Genomic DNA, 27,056 nt, shown 5'->3' with positions numbered 1-27,056 from the left:
GACTTCTTAGCTCCACTTTATTAGAATGTGATAACAAACCTGCACGTTATGCACATGTACCCTAGAACTTAAAGTATAATAAAAAAAAAAAAAAAAGAATGAAGCTGAAAAAACACACAGTTCATAAAACTAAAATCCTCATTTCACATTTGTATGTTGTGAGTTAATGAAATTTGTTTTCAAAAAAAGCTTGATTTCAGAAAAGTCTAATTACATTGGTATACTAAAAGTTATCAGCTTTATCATTATTTAAGGGAAAGCGATAACTGATAGAACTGTTTATAATAATATAGAGTGATGTTTTTCATTTAATAAGTTTGTTGGAGAATAAGACAACATAGAAACATTCAATGGGGGCTGCTTCCCTAGAGTTAAAGATATTTTTTGTGACGGTGACTTTAAATAGTATTTTAGAAAAATATAGGTATAGGTGTGCAAACTATAACTGCATTCCAATAGCATAAATAGTATACACACATACTAATAGAGTGCCTTTGATGGCATACATGTCCTAGTCTTTCAAGTCACTACTAGCTTGTCAAGGTTACTACAACAATTTTGAAGCTTGGCAAATGAAGTTACAATATATAACCTGGTATGCGTCTTTTTATCTGTAGTCAACAACCAAAAAGTGAATTGTGCTTGATGGAAACCTAGGGTGGTAAAAAAATAAAAGATTATTGACTCTGTTCGTTATCAACTGTGAACAGCTGCACAGAGAAGCTGGAGGCCAGTAGGCCCGCCAAGCACCTCTCTGAGACTGAAGCCATTTGGAGCCAGGTTGGAAGCAGCTGGAGGCTGAGGTGTCTTGTCTAGACAGCAGAGGCTCTGCATGGCTCTTGAAGAAATGGGCAAAGGACTTTATGGAGAGAAAGTCCTTCCAGAGTTCTTGGCACAAATTCATCAACCTATTTCCTTGGTGTATGTTACTATTAAAATGAGTAGAGAAACAAGACACAACAAATCAATGGGATGTTTAGAGAATGAAATAGAATGGTATACACATCTAGGTTTAGAACTTCAAGAAACCTTGGCAACATACCCCAATTACCTTATTTTATACATAGCAACACAAACATCCAGAATAGATGAATAAATTGCATCGGATAACACAATTGGATTGCCAGGGATCTGGAATGTGTATCTAAATTGCTGGCATCCATATTCAATACCTTTTCCAGGTGTATTAAATCCTTGTGCTCAAAATGGGATCTGCAGAGCAGCAGCATCAGTGTCGCCTGTGTGTTTGCTAGAAATTCAGAATCTCAGGCTCATTCACAGACCTATGAATTAGAATCTGCATCTTAGCAAGATTGCCTCTGTATATGCTGTATTAAATTATTTAAAAGCCTTATGAATGATAACTATGTTCTTGAGAGATAAAGGTGGAAATTGCTTATGTACAGTAAGAAAAAATCTTTAGATCATCCATGCCTTATAACGTTTCGTTTATTACATTGCTAATGTCAGCCACTTGTTTGATTTTAAATGAGTCCCTCTCTTAATACAGTAATTTGAGCTCATGGTAAAATAAGAATATTTCTATTTTCCAATAAGTATAATTTTAAATTTATAGAAAGACCTGGCTGCTCTCAAAAATTTTAGTTTGAGCCATAAAATAAACAGATTTTCATGAAATGTTTTGTTAGCTTTCATATAGACAAATGAGTTTTAGTTTATTTTCTATTGTTGTCTTTACTATTCTGCAAACATAAATATTGAAATTACTCAAGTATCTATAAATGGGAAATAGTTACAAGCAAATTAATTGTTATTAACTGATTCAACAAATACTAACGTTAGGCACTATGCTAGATATATAGTTTATTAGGGATTAATTTAGACTATTTCATTTTACCTAAAATTCTACAAAACAATTTGTGTCATATATTTACTTAACTAAGACAGTTAACAAATGATTATACTTGGAGATAAAATGCAAGCATTGTTTTAATTATTTTACTAATAATTTTTTTCTCTTGTTATAATATTGGTTCAGGTTAACCAGCAGTAGTTACATGAATTATAAACATCAGATTTACTATGTCATCTCTCTATAACCTACGATTCTAGAGGAAGTTTTCACTAATAGTTACTCAAGATTAGATAGCATTTAGAAAATTCAGTTAATATTCTTTTATTCATACAATTTGGAAACACATCAAAGATTATTTATAGACTATAGTCTTTTCTCTTTTCAATGTAGGGGTTTTCAAATGTTATAAACACTAGGGAACTTTTTAAAATTTATATTCCTGAACTACAGGTTAAATTTTTTGGCTTTGTTAACCTGCAAGAATCTACTTTTAACATATCTTCTGTTTATTTCTATGTACTCTGAAGGTGGAGTCCCTTTGGGAAAAATAGGCTAGTGTGTCTCATATCAAGAGATGATATGACTTCAGTTTCTTAAAAGCCTATTGGCAGACAAGGTAGATGAAACTGAGATTACAGCATCGCTCTTATCTGTGACATATGATTTGAAATGCTGACAAATACATGTAAATATTTGGGGTACATTTCAAGAGCAATACTAAAATAATCTAGAGCAGTGAATGTATATTCACAGAAGAGTTGACACTAACGGTACATTCTCTTTTTGCCAAAACCGGAAGTAAAAATACCCTTCTTTTATGTATGCATGTATATCTATGTATGCATTTACCTATTTATCTTTGAGACAGGGTCTCACTCCCATCACGCAGGTTGCAGTGCAGTGGTGTGATCATGGTTCACTGCAGCCTCAATTTCCCAGGCTCATGTGATTCCCTCACTTCAGCCTCCCATGTACCTGGGCACCAGCACGCCCAGCTAATTTTTTTGTATTTTTTTGTAGAGACAGGGTTTTATCGTGTTACCCAGGCTGATCTTGAACTCCTGGATTCAAGAAATCCTCGTGTCTCAGCTTCCGTAAGTGTTAGGATTATAGGCATGAGCCACTGCACCCAACCAAGACCCTTCCTTTAGATTTTTCACTAACAAAGTGGTTCATTTAGGAACACTTAGAGTAAAAAGGCTAGAATACTGCAGTTTCTGTTAATGTTTTTCTTCCTATATTCCTGTCATATTAACCAATTTCTCTTTAAATCTGCTTGGTGGAAACTGAAAAACTGTGAAGTTGAAATTTGACTTACTTTTCCCTTGCTGTCTCCACCTAACTTTTTTTTTTCTCCCCAAGTATGTCATGTCCCAATGATTCCAAATCCGAGAGAGTTCTCCTGACCCTTGGTCTCCCATTCCCATGAGAAAATGCTGCCATGTTCTTTCCTGCATGGGAGAGAAGCTCTATCACTTTTTTCTGCAGGATGTGAGATGCCAGTAGTAAGTACCCTCAGTTGCTTGGGCAGTGATGTGAGAAGTACTTCTGGACAGGTTCCAGTTAGATTTATAACCCCAAATTTTATTTTCGAAACCCTAATCAGGCCGATGAAAGGAAGAGGAGATATTTGGAAATGCACATCTTTGAAGTGTGATTTTCTCACTTTAAACTATGTAAGCTGGCACCTAGAGTTGGTCCTGTATAACAATATAGTCAAGTGACAGATTAGTGATGCTACAGTGGAGTCACGGCAGAGAAAACCAGAGGATAGCACCCAACAGACTACCTGTAGCCTGATAAACTGAGTCTCCAGCATTATTAGAAGAAACTAATAAGGTTACATTGACCCTGTTGACTGAAGAAACACACTGACCCTTTCTTTTTTGAGATGGGGTCTTAGCCCGTTGACCGCGCTGGAGTGCAGTGGCATGATCATAGTTCATTGTGCAGCCGTGATTGCGCAGCTCAAGCAATCCTCTCACCTCAGCCTCCAGAGTATCTGGGACCACAGGGACATGCCACCACGCCTAGCTAATTTTTTAAATTATTTGCAGAGATGAAGTCTCGCTATGTTGCCCAGGCTTCTATATTTTCGATAACACTTTTACCACATGCATCAATCTTCAGGAGAGCAAATATAAGTAAAATCCTGAGTAAGTGTACCTCTGTAAATGATATGGTTCCACTAGCTTAAAAATTCCTGGGCAGGTGTGTAGATAAATTTTGTGACTAGCATTTTTGTTGCTTTCTTGTTTGGGTAGGTAAATAATGAAGATCTCTCTCTCTCTTTTTTTTTTTTCCAATGAGTTTTTATTAGCAGGTAAGTCATGATTTAGGATCCCAGGGTGGGGATCACTGGGTGCTAGGTCTCCCTTCACCATCCTGGGAGAAGGACAGAGGACAGAGGAGAGGGAGGTACAGCCAGTTCAGATCTTCCTGGGAAATGTGCCTCCAGCCCGTTGCTCCTCCCAGTCTGTGACCCAGGATGTGGGGCAGAGGGACTAGAACACACGCTGGTACCATTCGCACACAGAGACATTGCCGCCTTTAGCGGTCATTGCCTTCTGACAGCAGTGGAAGTCCAGGTAGTTCTGCCAGCAGTTCCTGGTTTGGTTCTGGTTAGGGAAGCGGCTGTCAAAAGGGGCAGTCTTGTAGTTCTTGATTTTGGTCTCAATGTCTTCTTCCGCCATGGTGCTGAATCCTAAAGGCACCCCAGATGCAACTTGCAGCTCAGTGTCACCCTCAGCAAAGACACCAGAGTCGAACAGGAAGCGGAACTATGACCAGCCGCAAAGATCTCTTTTTTTACCAATACCTAGTCAGGGTTAAAAATTTGATGCCTCCATGCCAAAAATGAGCTTCATGTCCCACAGTAAGTGAAACCATATTAATGATATAAAAGTAGGATTTGGCATGACTAATCCTCAGAAAACATTCTATCTGTGGATAATTCAGCATTATTGAATAGAAAACTTAGGTTGAAATATCAGTTTCCTACATTAGCAAGGAGACTGTTTTTTTGTGAAGAAAGTAATGTGCATACTAATATGGCTCATGGTGTTGTCATAATCAAATGTCCCTTTTGGTTCAAAAACTATCGTTTAATAGAAGTTTGAAGGCAAGCCAAGTACAATATAAATAGACCAAGTGGGTACAAAAACCTGTTCAGTACTTGGAAAAGGTATGTAACATGTGTTCAAAATAGAAAGCACTGGTTCACTGGCTTAATTGGAGGTGTCCTAGAAGCTGTTTTTTTTTCTTCTGCTTTAGCTGTTGATCCGGTTTTCCTCTCAGATTGTTGTAATTAAGGAATGCATACTTCGTATGAATTTGATACAGATGAGGCTAAGAACATTTTTGTAAGATATGGATCATTTCCTTTTATGCCAAAAGAGGGAAATCTATAGTGTTTCTAACATAATCAGTTAGTCTCTAGAGATTATTCTCAGATACAGTAATAAATCACTACGTGAAGCATCATTTATCCCTGCAAATTAACAGTACCATTCTTCCCATACAAGGGCTACTATAATCTCAACTTGTTGGAAACCACGACAAATTATATAAAAATGACCCAAGATATTCAAAAACCTATCATGGGATGAACAATGGCTGTATATCAAAGCAGAACATATATTTAATTGATTTATTTTTAGAAATAGTTTATATTGATATGCTGTTCTTCACTTTTGCACCTCAGAAGAAAAAATATTCAAATGGTGAAGAAAAATATACACTGAGCTTCTAATTTGTTAACACTATTGAGGAGAATAATAAAAGTCTCTATGATTACATCATAGAGTAGATATTAGTTCAAGGCTAACAGCACATCTTTAAGTCCAATCTCTAGCAATGCCAAATGAAACCTTCCAGCTGAACCTGCAATATCACACTTCACAACACAAGTATCCAAGAAAAATGTGTTCTGGACTCATGGGCTTAGCTGTGGAGTAAGAAATTCTACTACTTCAGATACTGCTGCGTGGATGAATTCTCCTTCTCTATTATCTGTACTTCAGAGACAGACTTGAAAGAGAAGTAGGGAAACTTGCCTCAATTAAAACTTAACTATTTCTGTGGTAAGAATTTGGCTTTAGGGAAAGCAATTCACTGTTTGACATGAGTGCAATGAAATGACATTGAATTTTTAATAAGAATTACTATTGCTATTTTATTAATATTTTAGAATTACATCTCAGAAATTTTTCTTATTTTTCCAATTATGTAAGTCTATATGAAACAGCTGTGTATTCCTTAACAATTCTTAATTCACAGATAAAAAGTTATTCCAAAGGGCTATTGACTCCACGAAGCAATCGATTTCTAGAAAAGTGTACAGCTTTGACTACAAAAGAGCACGCAATTTACGAAGTTTGGTTTTTGTATGCACATGTGATATATGTACACAGAAATCATTCTTTTCCTTTATGTTTCTAGGCCTTTATTCTGAAAACAGGAGATTTCTGTGAAATCAAAAATCTTTGTTCTCTTATTCAGTCTCATCCCGTACGTTATTCAGCTGCCACAAAGCAGTTGAAATAGAATTACAGGATCAGCTTCTAGGTAAAAGAGTTTCACACTTCTGATCAAAGAGTCTTCCAGAAAACTTGGTCAAATGGAGAATGGGTACACAGGCAAATGAAAAGTAGTGAAGTAAATGGAGTTCTGCTTCTGTCCAATGACAGTAGAAAGAGCCCTAATTTTAGTGTTTTAATTATTTTCTAATGAATAAACATGGAAAAATATTTAATATGGTTTTTAATGATAAAAAGGCCCAGTAATTAATAAACAACAATCTGTCTCTGAATCTGTAAATTAGATGCATTTTCGTGGCTAATACTGACAGGTTTTCTTTCAGATACTTGTATTATTTCTCACTGTTCTGCCATGTGTTGTGTGTCTATAAACTTAGTTATTTCCATAACAAAGGCTACTTTTTACCTGTAGGCTTCAAAACACATCAAAAATGTTTAGGAACAGTTGGATTTTTTTCTGTTTTTTAAGTTTTTGAAACTGCACATTTCTTTTCAATAGCTTGTAAAGGTTCACGCCGTAGAAATTTAACATTTCCTGGGTCTTTTCCAATGCCTGCTTAGTCATTCCCTAGTCTTCGGCCCAAGGGAATGTTAAGTGTGAAACATTTCAGATTCTGCTCACCTCCTACCCCTGACAACACTTACTGAATACAGAATTTCTGTAGCCTCTGCCTCTTGTTTGAAGTTGTGACTCTTGATTCAACTTTTCTCCCACATTTGAATGCCAACATTATAGATCCCTGCCATTTCGTTGTGTAGCATTTCTGTGCAATGCCCCAACACCCATGAAATTATGATATAATATTGTGTGCATGGACGTCTAGGAAGCACCAGTGCAGATTTTTATCCAGTATGATACCGTAAAGATGGCTTTGGAGTTTCCAGAAAATAATCATCTGTGTAAGTGTGAATTAAAAACAATGTTGAATAAATATAACCTGCAGATTCCATTATAACTTAATTTTAAAAGTGAAAACTGAATTGTGACTAAACTGAAGATAAGACACACTCTCCTAAAACCAATGTTTAGATTCATGGGTTGGGAAATAGAAGTGAAATGGATAGCACAAATATTATTAACTCCAATCACCGTGAAAGAAGCATTAGAATTTCCTATTTTGGAAAGCTAGGGCTATCTTCTCTCTAATAAAAGTAGAGGAAGAAATGAAAGCTAAAACACCTTTGAAAATCCATGGCTTACGGGTGTGTAGGCTGCAGAAGTAGCAACTAAAATGTAAATTGATAGCATTTTTTAATCAAGTTTTCACAACTTGGTTTTCATAAGGTTTACTGATTTATAAGGATGAATTATTACCAAAGAAAGCTGCTATTTCACAATAGTAGGTGGTGGTGGTGTGGTATCTTAAGTTGACATTGATCTCAATCTCCTGAACTTTTTTTCTTTGCCTTCACCAGAAACCCAGATATTTAAAATGGGGAAAAAAAAAAAAGATTAAATCTAACTCCAATAATTTCAATTAGAAAAAAGAAGTAGTGGGGTAGCTAGTAGATTTGCTTTATGTTATTCATAAATAAATAGGTATGTAATAAATGGTATTTTGATATTCCTGATAAAATGTATGTAATAAATGGTAATTTGGTGTTACATTGGCATTAACTATTGCTTCCTGCACTGATGATTTTGCCAAGTGCTAATCAATATACTGATTTTTTTGATAAGCCATCAATAGCTTTCTTTCTCATAACAAATTATTTCATTAGAAAATTTAATATACTATTCTTGGGTATTAAATACTGTACCTACTTTTATTACTCCTTGTTGTATATACTAGCAAAATGTGTGAATTCATGATGATTTTGATTATTTATGTAAATTTAATTATATTTATAAAATTGTTAGAGTGCTAGTAAAGGCATCCAGTGAAACAGAAGCAGAATGTATTTTCAATCTCATTAATGAGAATACAGGATTTCTGTGTGGAAGTCCCCAAATCATGCAAACTATGTTGAATTACTTCAGTACTGAATGATTGAGATGAAAGATAAAAATAAGTGGACTATAGAACTATATGTTGTATACATTTAGGATTATTATCCTTTATTGTCAAAATAAATTCTGCTAAATTAATAAAAATATAAATATTTAGTAGAAAATGTATTGTTTATCAGGATCAAAGTTAGATTATATAGGATACAGATAAACAATCTTAGACACATGACCTACCCATTAAGAACCTAAACATCTAAATGTGATGCAAATTTACATGCCTGAAACAATAAACAGACAGAAGTGATGATATACTCACTAGTAACAAGATGAATATGGAATCATATAATAAAGTCCTAAGTAGACTTCCGATAAAAAAGCTATGAACTTCAGAGTCCCACAATCATATGTATGTGTCTTGGATTTGCTTTTTTTTTACTCACTGTAAGGTCTTGGACAAATCACTTTACTTGTATGAATGAATGTTGCTTCCCTATAAAATAGAGTTGATTTCTTCTATCTTGTATGCATGAGAATATTGAAAAAAATTATAGAAAACACACTGCTAGTCATGTGCAGTGTGTTTGATAACATATCTCATTATTAACTGTGAAAAAAAACTGGAACCATCATATTGTGTCCTCAGGAAAGACAAAAGAAAAAGAAGGGACATTTAAAATAATTTCTGAAACTATTGATAATCAAAGAGTGGGTGGAAATGGGGAGAGGATGCAAATAAGGCTGTTGTTATTAAGACCAATATATATATCTGACTCATCTTTGGAGCTCACATCACCATAATACATATATAGTGGTTGTTGAATGAATAATACAATTAAATGAATCAAGAAAATAATGGGGAGTTTGGTTGACTATAAAAGTTTAATCTTCTGTAGTCAAACAATATTGCTCTTGCCCTAGAAGATCTGAGCTCTTGAAAAAAGAGGTGAAGGGCCGGGCGTGGTGGCTCATGCCTGTGATTTCAGCACTTTGAGAGGCTGAGGTAGACAGATCACTTGAGGTCAGGAGTTTGAGACCAGCCTGCCCAACATGGTGAAACCCCGGCTCTACTAAAAAAATACAAAAATTAGCTGAGTTTTGTGGCACGCATCTGTAATCCCAGTTACTTGGGAGGCTGAGACAGGAGAATGGCGTGAACCTGGGAGGTGGAGCTTGCAGTGAGCCGAGATGGCGCCACTGCACTCCAGCCTGGGTGACAGAGCAAGACTCCGTCTCAAAATTAAATAAATAAATAAATAAATAAATAAGGAAGGTATGCATTATAAGAAAATGTATAATCACTTTATAAGAATGTTATCTCATTTAATACAATAAGGTTTTAAAATAATGTGAGGAATCGAGAAAATTGTCAGTGATTGATGGGAGTGGAAATTTAAAAATAAAAAAAACTTGAAAAATCAAGAGTCAATACCAGGAGTATTAATAATCTACAGTCACTCCAGGATAAATTGGAATCTATATTTACTTCATTATAGTAGTATCATTAATAATAGCTACATTTATGTGTAAACCTAGAGAGCCATAGGAATTTGGAAAGAACTGTCATGGATGGTTAAGCAGAGACGGAACCTGTAGCAAGCTCTCTGTATTGCGAGTGAAGTTTGACTCATTGTTGACTGTATTCATTGTAGAACTCTCCACCTTACAAGTGTTGCATGCTATTTCTTCACAAGCAGTATTTGATTTTCACCCTTTATTTGAAAAAAAAAAAAATAGCCTATGCAGTACTAGGAAACCATTAACCTTGCAATATTGCCAGTTTTCCCCAAACAGTCTTCTCTTGAAATATGGTGCATTTTTCCCCTTGATGCACAGTGAATTTTAATTTTCTATAAGATGCAAAACATATAGGAAGAAAATTCTTCTGTAACATTGACAGTATGGGACTCGTTAAAGCCGAGTGGCCATTTTTGGGTAATGCCAGTTGTGTCATCACCACAGTTAGAATCTTTACAATTACTTTGAGGAAGTTCTTTATTCCACTGATCCTTCAGATGGCCAGGGTTCTTCTGCGGTAGCTTGGCAGGTTTTCCTACCTTTGAAAGAGAAAACTGATTCAACAGCCTTTCTACCTACTTTTATGGTTCTTCACTCTCTTGAAACAATTTATTAATATTCTTGCTTCAAACTGGCAGAACTTTTTCAGTTGGAGACCCTTCTAAGCAAAAATTCACAAAGAGGTATATGACTTTATTTGTGAGTTCTTAAGAAAATTGTGTGCAAATTCTGTCACTTTAACATAAACAATATTCAGTAAACATTCAGAAGAAAGAAGTTAAAAAATAGAATGAATATAGATTTAAACATGCACATCATCCAGCATATAACACCTGTATTGTAACCTTTTGTAGCTATTCATAACTTTCATGCTCAAAGTTATTCAGGAAATATTTGAGCCCTTTAGTGTCATTTTATTTCTTGCTTTATGCTATAGCTATTTTAGCACATATAAAACAATATAACAAACGTTTAAATATAGGCTGGGTTCTGGGACTCACGCCTGGAATCCCAGCACTTTGGGAGGCCACAGCGAGTGGATCGCTTGAGGTCAGGAGTTTGACACCAGCCTAGCCAACATGGTGAAACCCGGTCTCTAACAAAAATAAATAAATAAATAAATAGATAGATAGATAGATAAATAAATAAAATATACAGAACTGTAAAGACAGAGGCAAATAAGAGGAGGAGGTATATGCATATATATGCATAACAGGAAGCTAGGTGTCAGAAATCTTGAATGGCATACTGCATGCCATGTAGTCATGATATTTTGTATTTCTCTGTTTTGATCCATGATAGGTTTTATCTGAATCACTATCACTCTGCTTAATTCTAATACAATAATACACAAAATATGTAGGCTAGATTTCCTTGCCTGAGAAAAATGCTGTAGTGAAGGATTTCACTCCTAAGTCTGTTTATCATTCATCTACTGAATGGTTGTAAGTTAATAAGTGGAAAGAAGGATAGGAATTTTTGTTTTCTTTTTCACCTAGAGAATATTTTGTCTCAAGAGATGGTTGCACCTAAGAGCCTGTAGGCAAGCCATCTGAGAAAGTTTTCTGCATGCAGCCATCATAGGACCTATATTGCAGACAAGATATGGAATTATATGCTCAGTTATGAATGGATCTGTTGCCCCAAGTGTCTGATGTGATCGTTGTTTGAAAGGTTGCCCTGCACATTTGGCCATGACTTGCATCAGAATTCTTATGAAAAACTAACTAATATAACTGAGGCTCAATCCATGACACGGTCCAACCCTCAAAATCAGTATTCATGAGTAAGTAACTAAATGACTGTGTTCCAAAAGCATAGCCTTATTTACTGGTATACTGTCTACAGAAAAATGTTAGTATTATAAGTTGTTCATGAGTTCATTGTTTCCATAGTTTCTCTCAAGGGGGTAGGATTATTGTTTTATCATCGATTTCCACTTTCAGAAACTTTCTGGAGTTCCCTCCCATCAAACAAACAAACAAACAAAAAAGCAATGGCATTAAGTTCATTAAACAGTTGTTTAGTTTCTACAACGTCCAAAATATAAGTTCTTATGATAGGAAAAATATTCACAAGTACATCACTAACTCTGGACATGATGCCCCTTGGACACCAGACCTCATCTGTGAGCAAGGTTTAGTTCCTGAAAGATTCCCCTTCTCTCTCATCGGTAGCCTTCCAAAGGATTCCTACACTAGAAAGATATGACAATTTTTTATGCATTTATTGACTCTTAGGATTTCCAAGTTATAGATGGAATTTTACTTCTTGATTGCTGAAATTCTTCTACAATCTTAGTACAGCAAAGTTTAGAAACAATACATATTAAATGTCTCACTACATTCAACTCTCTCTGATAAGTAGCCACCTATATTTTTCTCTTACTTAAAGTGTGTGATCTACTTATAGACATGCTAGACCAACTTATTCTCAACTTACCTTTCTCAAGGCAATATTATTGCAAAAGATTGTTAAAAAATCTGTATTTGTTTGCTACTTGATTTCATTTGAATCCACTGGTCTTCTTGCTCTCAACCGTTTATGTTCTTAATGCTTTCTCAGAAGAAAGAATTCAATGCTAAGAGAAACACAAGATAATCACTTCTGAGTTAGTGTTTTCCTTGAAGTTCAAATCCATGGATATAATTTTATTGCTCCCTTAAGATTTCTATAAATTTTCTTCCTTTTTTTAAGGTAAGCTATTTCTGACAATGCTGTAGTTAAGAGGCTAGAATGCAAAGGTGGTACAATTTTCTTTATATGAACTTGTTAAGAGAATTAGCTTTCTTCTTTAACTCCAGATTTGAACCTAAGCCTTCTAGAAATTATATAAGAACATGTTATATCGTAAACTAAATTGTAATAAGACTTGCCTTAGCAAAATGAAAATACTTTCTAGAGTCTATGTGTAATTTACATACTATGATATTGGCAATTAAATGATAAGAAAAAATATACATCTTTTCATTATAAAAAAAACATCCAAACACTAATAAAGTATTTCTTAAAAGATACATGATTTTGATTTATAGGAAGATACACCCACAGACACCCATGACTTGTAATTTTAATGCCTTATTAACTATAGTTTTCTATATTTTAGGGAAAACATTCAGATGAAACAATGTTGGAATTAGAAGAAGTGTATTCAACAAAAATATTAAGTGTCTACTTTCCTTAGGATATTGCTAAAGAGTATGGAGACTAAGTGATGTATGCCACAGCCTCACAATTAAAAAGACTTGAATGAGATTAGTATCAGGTTTACTTAGCTGACTTCCAGCTAAACATTTAGTATGAGTCTCCGTAACCTTAACAATAAAATTAGGGTTTTGGATGGAGTGATTTCTACTGATGTTTTCAAAGAACAAGTCCTATTATTCTATAATCTTATGATTTGCTCAAAAGCTTGTGACCTTGAGATGCTTTAAAATGTATTTATTGACTTAGTATAAACCAGAAAATACATTTCTAATCCATCTTAGACAGGTAGGAGAGTCATATTTAAGTTTCCTCTGGGTGTGAGAAGGAAAATGAGTCATCATATAGGTTTCTAACTATCCTTTATGCATTTCTTCACTAGGATGTAAGTTATAATCAGTTTTAACACTCAAAAGAAATTTAGTCTTGCATTATACAAGGATACCAAAAAAATATAATCTCACCTATACTTAACAATTTGTCTTTTGTTGAAGCTAATTGATAATGGCATCAGTTAAATCCTTAGCTGCGTATGCTTTTGTTATATATATTTTTTTTACCTAAAGCCTTCTCTAAGCTCTGTTCTCTTTCAATCAGAAGTACAAGAGTGTAGAAAATATTAGTGGCAGGACAATGTTTGCTGAACCAAAAGTCATACATAGGTAAACACCTCTTGAGAATATGGCTGGAAGAAACTCTTTTATTCAGACTGTGAAATTTCAGTAAGTAGCTGAGCTCCTAAGTGTTTATTTGAACAGAATGTTTAAAGAACATAAAATTTCCCCTTTACAACCAACTCTCCAGATACTTAGCATGTTGATATTTAGATTCTAAAATTTATATCAAAAAACATCATTGAAACAGATGCTGGTAATATAATTGACTGAGAATTTGCATTGAAGATGACTCTTGGGTGTGCACTCAAGCGTTCATATGTCCATTAACAGCTACTTGTGGGGATATTATGACCCGTTTAGAATTCTTATTTTTTTCTCAAAGTTTTTAAGGTATAAGAGAAGATTAATAGCTGCTAGATGAAACCAAAAGGAGAAGCAGCAATGCAGTGAAGAGTGTTGTGAAATATACACATTTGTCATGACTCCCAAGTGGCAAATAAAATCAAAGTTGAAAATCAATGTCTATTGATCAATCTATTCATCTTCATGCAAGTTCTATAAAGTATGTAGTACTGATGTTAGTATTTTATTGGCATATAGAACAGACATAAACTTTCCTTTTCTCTTGAGTCTTTCTGTTCATAAAGAATTTAAAATAATAGAATAGCATGACACACATAAAGAAAGATATGTTCTTAGGTTTGGGGGAAGAGCTTATAAAACATGAATATATTATTATGAACAAAATGAAAGGTACACTGCATACAAAAAATAACCACATTTAATTGTTTTTCAGTCTGGTTTGTGATATCGGAGTCAAAATTTGCTTGCAAACTTAAAGACTTTATTCTGTTTTGGGAGGTATATAGTTACAAAACTTGTTCTTTTAATTATAGTCAAAATCTAAAATTACTGGATATGAATCTTGAGGCCATCCCAGGTAATTGGATATTGTGTTGACAATGAAAACATATTAATAAATGTTGACTTATGCTTATAAAGAGCTTACTGAAAAAAATCAAGCAAATTTGTGCATGGCTTTGTTGGATTAACGTGATAGTAGAAAGAGCTTATGGTATATATATATATAAGAAGCTTAAAAGATAGAAGTAGCAATCTGGGTATTGCCAATACAAAATTTGTAGTTCAAATAGAATTTCAGAATGTTCCAAAACTGTCCTAATATCTACTATTTCAATGATTAGAATTTAGAATGCCTTTCATTCCTGAAAAATACATACTTACAAAATCAAAATGTCAGAGTCACAGGAGATATAAGCTATTTCTTTATTAAGAAAAGTTTAAATAATAAAAAGTTAAGTCACTAGAACAATGACTAAACTAGGAAAAGTACAAGCAAACAAAAATTGTTAGACACCCCTGTGACAGTATTGTCTAGTTACTGCTTTTACAACCTTAGCATATATTTTTTCTTAAGCAATTCCTGGGTAGAGTTTTCTACCTCTCCTTAACCAGCAAGTTCACATCAGAAGACATAAACCCCTTGGTGGATGTTATTCATCTTTCTATCTCTTGCTCTGAGCATAGTGTATTGCACCGTAGGTATTCAGTAAACCTCATCAAGCTCGTCTTCTCATGGGACATGCAGAAAACTTATAGACAAATGAGAGGAGAGTAACTTTGAAGATTGTGATACATGTTATGAACAGAATAAACTGAGTGAAAAGATAACATACTTCAGATAAGGTGGTCAGAGGTGGCCTCTCCAATGCCATGAGCAGAGTCATGAGGGAAACATTTATGGCAGGGGGCGCATCTGGTACAAAGTCCTGGAGGAAGAGGACTTGGCATGTTACAGGGACAGAGAGAGGCCAGAAGAGAAGGTCTAGAACGACTCCAGAGTGTAGGGCAGAGACAAGAAGACCCCGGTAAGGACTCCATGTTTTACTAAGTTTGGGGGGTACAAATAAAAACTTTTAGCAAGGAAGTGAAAATGTCTTGTTTCTATTTAAAGATTGCCTTGGCTTATCTTTAGAAAACGGATTAGATGTTGAGAGATGGACAAGTGGAAAAATGAAGAATAACTGGCTATTACCTCTTTGTTTTTCAAAATTGTTCTCATTTTTTAATACTTTCTTACATATATAAGTACAACATACCCCCTCCTTCCTCTTTAAATTCTTATCCATTATCTCTCTTTTCATGTGTATTTAAATTGTGCTCCTTCCTTCATTTTTATGCCATTTACCTCTTCTGCTTTCTCACACATTTTGTTTTTAACTTGGTGATGTTAATAATCTTTTTTAACAAAAATTGCATGTCTACTCCAAATACCACCTACTTGCACCTGACAGGGTTGCGAAGCTTACTCTAGAACAGAAAATATGAGTTGTAGGTTGTAAGGGAAGAAACATCTGCACTGAGCATGGTTAGGGTTAACTTTTGCCTGCCTTACCAGTAGTAATACATCTAGGTCAGAGCAGAGGCAACAGAATGCTGCGTTAAGTCAAATAAGTCACTTCTTTCTCTTTTAGATCCATTGGGTAAAGGACTTGAATGTTTTCACCACTTGTATTCACAACAGAGTGCTGAAAGGAAACAACACACAAAGAATGAACTGACTGTAGGGAGATGAATGGCTGCTTAACTCACTGTCTAGTCCCTCAATCCTGTCTACAAAGGCCCAAAAGTTGGCATAACAAAGACTGACTAATAGTAGATTCAGGATGAATCTCCTCTGGTCCACATGACCCAGGTTCAGTTCAATCTGAGAAACAGGGGTGGAGGACAGAAAAGTATTATTCAATCAACTCACCTCCACTAGCCCCCTAATATGTGCCAGGGTTTGGGTGACATACCAGAGCCCTATCAACTGAAAAGCCTGAAACTAGAGGAAGTCTCACAAATGTCAATGGTTACTAATTTCAGTTAACTGATTAATTCTCATTTTGTTAGTGATGGGCTCGGAGGGTTCTAATAACAACTCTTGAAGAATTTTCATATAAATGTTATTATATATTTTCGCATAGCACTTTTTTCTTCCTGTTTCTCACTTAGGTACAAGGTTTCATTAATGTAATAGTGAGATGGAGAGAATACTGTAATGTCTTTTATACACCACAGCAACAAAGACATAGCATTTTGTCCTGTTTCATTTATGAAGGATTTAGAAAGAAAATGATCTTTAAAAGAAAATTCAATTTTCAGGAAAAAAAAAATGACAGTGAATGGCACAGAGCCTCTTTATTTCCCTTGAAGCTGTCAGAGTCAGAGTGGAAAACCACTTTGGGGTATGAGTCTGCAGTACTTGTCGTAAGAGTGAAAGGACTGGATGTTGAGATTTTATCAGCTCTGACAATATGGGAAAATTCCACTCTAAACGGTAATAAGTAGTATATAAAGTAATTTAGGTATGCCAGTGGCTATAGCCCTGGGTGTAAATGTATACCGTGTGAGTAAATAAAGCTGGGGTACATTTGCCACCAATGAAACTGTTGTATAATTTAGGCTTTTTTGAAATTATATGAAGTTTTGAAATGTGTGTGTGTGCATGTGTGTGTGTGTTTTAATATTAATACTTTGCAAATACATTATCTCCCTTTTAATAAATAAAATTTGAAATATATGTGTGTGTTACCACATACATATCTATAGACTATAAAATAAATTGATACAAAACTTGCCCTTAACAATTTATGCTGTTTAAGCTAATATTATATTAAGGCAATAGTATTATATTTTTCCTCTCTCTTTGAATATAGTGAACATTTTCTATTCCATCAGTGACTGTTTCCCTTTGGTTGTTTTTGCAATGATGAAATAAAATATCAACACATTTCCTGAAAAATATGCAATATCTCGGTGAAATTTACCGTTAGCAAATGATGTCCAACATTGTATTTGGCATTTGTCCTATATGAAAAAAATCAATTGCAGAACAATATGGACAGTTTTTTCACAGTATGACAGATTTGCAAACCATTTGTTTTTACATATATATGTGTGTATATATGTATTTATATATAAACATACATACATATATACATACATATATACTTATACATGTATATATACATATATATGTATGTTTTTACATATATATACATATATATGTATGTTTTTACATATATATATACACACACACACTCACTGAGTTGACATGACATTAAAAAAAATGTATTCAGAGTGCATCCAAAAATGAATTGAGAACAAGAATCTAGAAAAGTGACCCAAAGAGTCCTGGCAGCCAGTTTCCCTGCTAATCCCACATGACCTTGATTTTTTTATTCTGATGGCCTTGGGGAAAGCAGGAGAGAGTCCACAGAGGCCAGACTCTGCCCAGCGTTGTAGGGGAGCCCACTCCCAAGGGACTGTATCATTAGTTTACCTTTAAGATACATTAAGAAAACAACAAACCTTACATAGCAATAACAAGCAAATGTATCTTTTTTTTACCTGGGCTCTTGCTTGAGTGGTCCCCAAGTACTCACTTTAGAAATTTATATGTGTGTTCTTGGTTTCTAGAATGTCCAGGCTAGAGGAAGAAATAAATACAAATCCTCTCTGAAGCTGAGCAATAACGATTCAGGCCTCAAAGATTTTCACAGATAAACTTTTTTGATTATGCTTAACAATTTTTTAAAAATCACAAAATCTGAGGGGAAAAAAAGCATAATGTATGAAAGAGGGTAAAGGTGAGGGGCAGAAGGTAGATTGAGAGCAGAAAGTATTCCAGATACTGAAATTCTCAGATTCAAATTACAGAATAAGTAGATGAATGAACCTACTAGAATAAAGGAGTCAGAAGCAAAACTAAGTAAAAATATTTTATAAACATGACAGCAGAGAAAATACATAATGATTAGTGAATCACAAAATGAATCAGTGAAGTAGTTGATATGAAATCGGTGAAGAAAGACAATAAATGCAATAGAAATTTTATAAAGTGATTCTGAAAGAAGTGTGGAGGGGTAAAATGGTAGGATGCATAAAAGAGAGGCTAAGAGATACGTAAGGCGACCTAGTTGTAAAAAGATAAAGGAGGTTTGGGAGGGGGCAATATTAAAAGAGATAAGTTATGAAAGACATGAATTCCTCCTATTCAAAATATATCTCGAGTTGGAAAAATTAAATGCCGTCCAGTAGAGCCATCAGAGTGACAAAGCAGAATACCAAAGGTCTGAGAACAGCCCTGGAGAAAATATAGGTATTCTTTGCAAAGAAACAATAGGTAGACTGAGAGCTGATTCCTCCTTTCTAAAAATAGAATCTAGAATTGATTTGAACATTATCTTTGTCATAACTTAATAACAGTCAACTTGGAATTGTATACTTGTCAAAAATATAATTGAAGCATAAATTCAAGATAAAGACATTTTAATAACAGACCAAAGAAACAAGAGAACTTCACTCTTAAAAATGATAAAGAATGTACTTAGGGTAATAGGGAAACGAAGGTCTGAATCATAAGGAGGAAGAGACAACAAAAAATTCGTTAACGTGGGTTAAAAAAGCGAAAACATCAACCTTGTAAATGAACAATAGGATGAAGTTTGTGGAGTTAACAAAGAACTGAAATACTGGACACAGATAGGTGGGTGAGCAAAGTAAAATCTTTTTTTTTCTTTGTTTTTTTTTTGAGACAAAGTCTTGCTCTGTTGCCTAGGCTGGAGTGCAGTGGCTGGATCTCGGCTCACTGCAAACTCTGCCTCCCAGGTTCAAGTGATTCTCCTGCCTCAGCCTCCCGAGTAGCTGGCACTACAGGTGCACACCACCACTCCCAGCTAATTTTTGTATTTTTAGTAGAGACAGGGATTCACCATGTTGGTCAGGCTGGTCTCGATCCCCTGACCTCGTGATTCTCCCGCCTTGGCCTCCCAAAGTGCTGGGATTGCAGGTATGAGCCACAGCGCCCAGCCACTACGATCATTTTAAGGAGAAGACAATACACAAATTATTTTAGACTTGCTGAGACGATTATTTTTGTTAATATTTCTGAGACACACATTAAATTATGCAAAGGGTGTACAGAATTTAAAACCAATAAAATGAAATGTAAAAAAGGAAGAAAAATATAAAATACATCAAGAAAAAAAAAAAAACAGAGAGGAAGCCTAGAAAAAGCAGGACACATGGAAAGTATAAAGTTAAGTTATAGAAACATATCCAAGTATATGACTCTATTTAATAAATGTACCAGGAATAAACACACTATTTTAAGGAACAGGTTGTCATATTAGACTTAAAGATATTCCCGGTGTGTGTTGTATATGACAGATACAAGTAAACATGGGAAATAGAAAGGTTGAAAGAAGAGGGAAGAAAAGAAGGTGCTAAACAAATAACAGAAGAAAGAATCGTTTTGTAAATGTTAATATTTGCCAAACAGACATTACAGCAAAAAGTGTTACAAAAGAAAATCAAAGTAATTCCATAATGATATAACTTTAAACAAGCTAGAAATATATAAGTATTGCAATGCTTATAAATATTATAATGTTTGTATGTTATGCAATGTACGTGATAAAATGTTTTCAATTATGCTATATCATATTTTACTTAACTACAAGGAGAAATTGATAAATACAACAAAAATGGGAGATTTTAGCAAATAACTCTCAGCAAGTAAGAGATTAAAAATAAAATCACTAGTAAAAATATAAAATACTAAAAAATATTAACACTTTGATATATTGGGCATAAGTAAAACACTGTATATGCACATACACAAAACAGATAATATATAATTAAGCACACAAGAATATTTTTAAAAACCTTGTACAATGCAATGGATACTAATTTCAAAATGTCAAATGGGTAATATCTTTCAGAACACATTCAATTTTTAAAAACTGAAATTAACTAAGAAATCTGTGGAAAAATTGCTGGAAAATATTTAAAACACTTTTGAATTTATGGAATCAATTAAGAAATTATGCTAAATTATAAAATTCTACTAATAATATAGAACTTTAATAACTGATATCAAAAATTGAGGGGTAAAACTATAGCGATAATTTAGAAGCTAGTTTATAACTTGAATTCTTACAGAAATAAGTAGCTCATTATTGAGCAATGTATCCCAGAGTTACATGCCCAATAACCTAGTAAAATGTTTTAAAAATGAAAGAGTTTGGAAACAAATAATGAGTATAAAGGCAGCAATTAATGAAACAGAATACAAATTGTAATAGAGTAACAAAAACCCCGTTCTTTGAAATAAAGTAACTAATTTAAAGAGCTTGCAAAATTGATCAAGTAAAAGTATAGGAATGTAGGTAAACTGGTGCAGATGGTGCAGGGATACTAATGGAGGTAAATATAGTTGAACACACATAGGCCAATAAATTTAAAGGCAATTGACCAGGCTTGATTTGTGGAAGTATATCACCAATGAAAACGGAGTCAAAAAGAGATAGAAAATAGGAATGGCCCCATAAGCATAAAGTACACGGAATTGTGAATCCAAAATTTTCCTCAAGTACTGTTTTTAAAATTTCACTAAATATTCAAGCAACAAGTACTTCTCCTTCTTATTCAAACAGTTTTAAAAAATAGAAAATAAAATTCTCCAAATTGTTTTGATAGTTAAGCCTCTTACTGATATGAGATATATACAATATGAGAAAAAAATTATAAACCAATCTCAACTATTAAATTAAACGCAAAAACATACATATTTATGTTTCTGAATTTAGTGATGTGTAAAAATTTCAATGACTTATTATCAAGTTCAATTTGTTTAGGGATGCTGCTTAACATTTGAAATCATTTAATAAATTCAAATTGAAGTAACGAAATTACATGATAATTTTAATGGAAGGAAAAAACATTTGATAAAATTTAAAATCCATTATGTTAATAGCTTTTAGCAAACTAAAAATGTAACTGTAATTCTGACAGAGGATAGCTATACTAAATCTATGGTGAATGTTTGATTTAATGTTTAAAAATAAGGATCATTTCTTTTATTATCATGATATACACTATAACCCTTTTTTCAAAATTCTGTCCCTTTGAGTTACAGTGATTTAATTAACTTTAGAAAGTAATAAATATATAAACCTTGAAAAGAAAGGAAAATAACTTGAAATTATTCACCAATAATGAGAAACATCTAAAAATTAAATGCTAGAATTAATAACATCGTTTAGCAAATTAGCTATTTTAAATCACAGCACCAAAAAGAAAATCCATTTTTAGAAAGTTACTATTTGACTATTTACAATGAAAATTAAACAGAAGATAACTAGGGGCCCAATTATTCAAAGAGGTATAAGGACATAATGTTGAAAACTATACTTTATTGAAAGGCAATGAAAAAAAGGACTAAAACAATTATGTATCATGAAACAGCATAGTCTCTTACCCCAAATTAATCATAAATTAAATAGAATTCTAATCAAAATTCAAGTGGTGTATGCATGCACACGTGTGTGTGTGTGTGTGTGTGTGTGTAAGAAAAAAGAGTCAGGAAGAGCCAAGATACCGAAGGAAAAATAGCAGCAGTATAAAGACTTGAATGACAGATATTAAGACTTACTACTTTCAGTCCACATGCTATTGGATCTGGAATAGAAAAACAGATCAATACGACAATCAGCTAAGAAACAGAACCCCTTATGTGCTGTAAATTCATTGATGAGAATTGGCATTGCAAATAGGTGAAAAAGAGATGAAACATTCAATAAATGATCTTGGATTTTAGTTATCAATATGGAAATTTATTTTTACTTTTTAGCATATATTAAAACCCCTTAAAGCAAATTACAGACCTAAATACAAAATATTCAATCTTTAGGAGAAATTCACTTTAGTTTTGGAATAAATTTCCTATAAATAGAATTTGCAGCCTTACATTAAAATTGAGTATAGTTATATCAGAAAGCACCACACATGAAGTACAAATACCAGCCAATGACACAAATAACTGCTAAATAATTAATATCAAGAGTATATATTTTTAAATTTCACAGATAATTGAGAAATAGCCCAAGAGACAGTAAAGGCATGGGAATTTATTTTTAAGAAAATTAAACAGAAAGAGACAATAAACATAAGACGATAACCTCATTAACAACTGGTGAGGAATACATTTTAAAAGTCATTACGATGGAAAAATTTAAACAAGACTTATAATATTATGGGTTTCTGGTATATATATTAACTGGCATAACAATGTTCAAGAAATGATCACTGTCTAGTAAGGTTGGTGTGCAAACGTTATGAACCAGAAAATCTACTCACAAATACAATGTGAGCAATGGTTTTCAAACTTCGTTTGATTGAAGCACATAGGCTAAAAAAATAAGAAAATGTGATTAAAATTTATGTAGCCTTATTTTGTGAATGGCACTCTGTCATTATGCATTCTATCAATTATGTTCAAAAATTCTATTCATAACTCACTGAGTTGATTTCGTGCCAGTGAAGAGTTGTGATTTACGATTTGAAATACCCTGCCCCAGAGCAACTCTTGCACTATGTAATAGAAAAAGGCCCGAAGAAATTTCAAAGAAACATTTTTGTAACATATAAAAAGACAAAATCATGATGCCTACTTTTAAGAAAACAAGGACTAGGTAGTGTTGTATAGTCATACAATGAACTATTATGTAGCAATAAAATTAAATTTAGTTCACAAAAGTCATCTACAACAAATACTGCAAATTACATAAGAATACAGATGTTTCTGATTCATGCAAAGTTAAAACATGCAAAATTAAGAAGTACACAAGAGAGAAGTAGGGAAGAGATTATAGATAAGTACATACATATTTGTGAAACAATAGTTCTACATATTCATTAAAATAATCTGAATAAGTATTGGAAAATTAGACAATCAATTGAACACTATTTTAGAAGTTGATATCGTTTGGATTTGGGTCCCCGCCCAAATCTCATGTCAAATTGTAATCCCCAATGTTGGTGGAGGGCCCTGGTGAGAGGTGATTAAATCATGGGGGTGAACTTCCCCTTCTCAGCTCTCTTGGTAGTGAGTGAGTTCTCACAAGAGCTGGTTGTTTAAAAGTGTGCAGCAGCTTCCAGTTGTCTCTCTTTCTCCTGCTCTGGCCATGTAAGGAGTGTCTGCTTCCCTTTTGCCTTCTGCTATAGTTGTAAGTTTCCTGAGGCCTCCCCAGCCCTGCTTCCTGTAAAGCCTGTTGAAGTGTGTGCCAATTAAACCTCTTTTTAAAAATAAATTACCCAGTCTCAGGTATATCTTTACAGCAGTGTGAGAATGGACTCATACAGAAGTCTTAAAATATCTGATTACTTAATGATGTAAACAACTGAATGTAAAGTAAATTGACCGTCAATATAAGGCTGAGGACCTCTTGTGTAAAAGAAATAGTTCACAATTTGAGTAAGTGATTTTTCTTTTATTTGCATTGCAAGAAACAAAAACAAAAATAAAGCATACAAAAGAAAAAATTTGGTCTGTAATTCCACCACCAAAGTACAATACTGAAATTCTTAGCAAATATTCTTTAAAACCATTTTTATTCATATAATATATGTACATGTTTTCATTTGTATAAAATAGATAATATGAATGAAATATATATATATATATGTTTACACACACACACACACACACACACACACAGTCAACCCTTGTTATTCAAGGAGGATTGACTTCAGGACTCCCCTGCCCTCTCAAGCATATCAAAATCTAAGGATGCTCAAGTTCCCAATATAAAAGGTGTATTATTTGCGTATAACATAGGCACATCCTCCTGTATACTTTAAATCATCTCTAGATTACTTAAAATACCTAATGCGATGTAAATTCTATGCAAATCATTGTTATTCTGTATCGTTCAGGGAATAGTGACAAGAAAAAAATGTAGGTACATGTTTAGCACAGATGCAAATTTTTTAAATATATTTTTTATCAATAATAGGTTGAATCTCCACATACAGAACTCAGATCTACAAAAGGCTGTGTGTGTATATGTGTGTGCATATATATATAAATGGCATGTTACATATATATACACAACATGTTATAATTAAACTGTTAAATTCAACATACTCTTAACTTCCTTTCCCCCAACAATACATTGAAGCTTTTCCTTATGCAATTAGTTAAAAGTACATATTTTGTTTTATTAGCTGCAAAGTATCATAGTTTTTGTTATGAAACAGTATTTATGTTCTTATTAATAAATACTTGTGACTTACTAGTGTGTGTGTGTGTGTGTGTGTGTGTGTGTGTGTGTGTGACAGGGCCTCATTCTGTCACCTGTCATCCAGGCCGAAGTGCAGTGGTGCAATTACGGCTCACTGCAGCCTGAAACTCTGGGGCTCAAGTGATCCTCCTGCCTCAGTCTCCAGAGTAGCTGGGACCACAGGCATGCGCCACCACACCTGGCCAATTTCTTCTGTATTTTTTGGAGAGACAAAGTTTTACTATGTTGCCCAGGCTGGTCTTGAACTCCTAGGCTAAACCAATCTGCTCACTCTCAACCTCCCAAAGAGCAGGGATTACAGGTGTGATCCACTGCACCCAGCCATCTATTAATACTTCAAAATTATTTTTAAATGATATAGTATAGTCCCTAGACATATATATTTGTGGAATTACCCAATTCTTTCCTAAGGATAAATTCCTAGAATTATTTAAATAAATAAGAGGAACTTCTTTGTGTGTGACAGGGTTGATAAAAACCATGCTTGTGCACATCTTTATCAAGATCAAGTATAATCAATTGTGTTGCTGCGAATACGTTTAGCAAAACTCACTTTTGGCTTTCTAAATTTTCATTTTTGATCACTAATGATAATTTCATATTTCTTCTTTTGTAAATTATTTATGTTAATATTCACCTTTCATACAAATATTCATTGTTTTATCATTTTAAAAATTAAATTCTTTGCCAGCTGCAAGACTATTACAACATAAATAAATGTGCATTGACTTTATTGTTGTTTCTCTCAAATGCCAAACTTTCTACTTTAGACCATTTGCTTTTTTCATTCCCTCCTTCTGGAATGCATTTCTCCTATTCCTTTGTGTGACTCATTCTCTTTATGTAGTTCTCTGTTCAATATTACCACTTCACCCACTCTCATTTCTCATCAGAGAGCCAGCCCTCCGAGTTGTAGAAACTGCCTACTCTCAAATCTCATGTCCTGCCTTGCTGTTTAGCAGTCACTCTGACCTAACGATCCTTGCTTTTCTTAGGTCTTCAAATACAGTGGACATCGTCCTGGCTCAGGACTTAAAGTCTTGCCACATGATGGCCCCACTGCAGGGAATGTTCTTTCTTCTACTTTGTAGCGTACCTAAATCCTGCACATCCTTCAGGTCTGTTAAAAGTAGTTTTCTCAGGAAAGTCGTCTCTGACTTTACTGAACAGACAAGATCTAACCTTTAATTTCAGTAGATTCATGGCTTATTGTAGTGACAGATACGTAGGAACTTCATAAATGTTACTTAAATTAATAACATAAATGAAAAGCAAAACACTGTTGCTTTTACAACGTGGGTTATTCCGTAAGCAATTTTGGTCAAAAAATAAGTTGCTATAAAAATACATATTTATAATTGTAGTTTTATAGTCCAGACTGAGAAGCTTTAAAACCCAAGGAAACATTATACACTTTGGTCCCTGGCAAAGGCTCTGCTCTGTGTTTTAGAAACTAAAATTTATGGATAGCCAACCTTGCTGGTGACATCTACAAAAGAGGAAGAAACAGAAATATGACGAGAGGGTGTCACCTTCATTAAATGCTTGGAAGGAACAGTGTTTACTTTTCAGGTTTTCACGACTCTAACCGGAAAACTGTTGTCTGGTTATCAACGCATTGCTGCATTTTAAGAATATATTAATTAGGAATTCTAACTCTATAATTTATCTTAACCTCTGTCTACCTTAGTCTTTCCCTTCATTAGCTAACACTGAAATGACCTATCTGACTCACAAGAAGTCAACAGGTAAAGGGCAAGTGTACAATCCATTTCTCTCCCTTTAGAACAGGGAATGTCTTTGGGAAGAAAGCAAATAACTGACCTATTCAGATGTTCTTGTGAGTATGCTAACGTATTTGACAAAAAACAATGATTATTTTCTAATGGGAATGCTAACCTAAGGTATCCATTTTGCTGGATGCACTTAGGTTGAATTGCTTGTGATAACTAGAAATCAGTGGACAAAAGACAGCATAAACAATGAACCTGTATGTAAAACGTTGATGTTTTATGATCAGAAAAGCATCTTTGTGTAAGTAATATGGCCTCGCATATTAATCTAGAGCACATTCTAATGCAGTGAGAATGAAAATGCACATATACTTTGGAGAGTTTGAAATCTCTCACTGCTTTACCTGTTCCTAGTGATTACTGATATCCTTGAAATTATTAGTAATAATTGAATCTCACTAAAATCTCTGATAGACCCAAGTCTGATTTGAAAATATAATCTTTTGTGTGATATCCACAGATATCGAAG

At 33.9% G+C, this 27,056-nt stretch overlaps 2 protein-coding genes across 2 annotated transcripts in view; one reads left to right on the top strand and one right to left on the bottom strand.

Annotated features, from left to right (window-relative positions):
* The window catches only part of GALNTL6 (polypeptide N-acetylgalactosaminyltransferase-like 6), a 1,244,620-nt gene that overhangs the window by 116,120 nt on the left and 1,101,444 nt on the right, over window positions 1-27,056 (top strand). The window lies entirely within an intron of this gene.
* LOC105524379 (cytochrome c oxidase subunit 6B1-like) lies at window positions 4,107-4,603 on the bottom strand. Its single transcript, XM_011959607.1, is given in 1 exon segment — window positions 4,107-4,603. A coding segment is annotated over 1 exon segment (264 nt). The 5' UTR covers window positions 4,510-4,603; the 3' UTR covers window positions 4,107-4,245.

This window comes from Colobus angolensis, unplaced genomic scaffold (genome assembly GCF_000951035.1).
Source record: "Colobus angolensis palliatus isolate OR3802 unplaced genomic scaffold, Cang.pa_1.0 Scaffold5, whole genome shotgun sequence".
Lineage (NCBI taxonomy): Eukaryota > Metazoa > Chordata > Mammalia > Primates > Cercopithecidae > Colobus > Colobus angolensis.
This window is presented reverse-complemented; position numbering and strand designations above follow the sequence as displayed.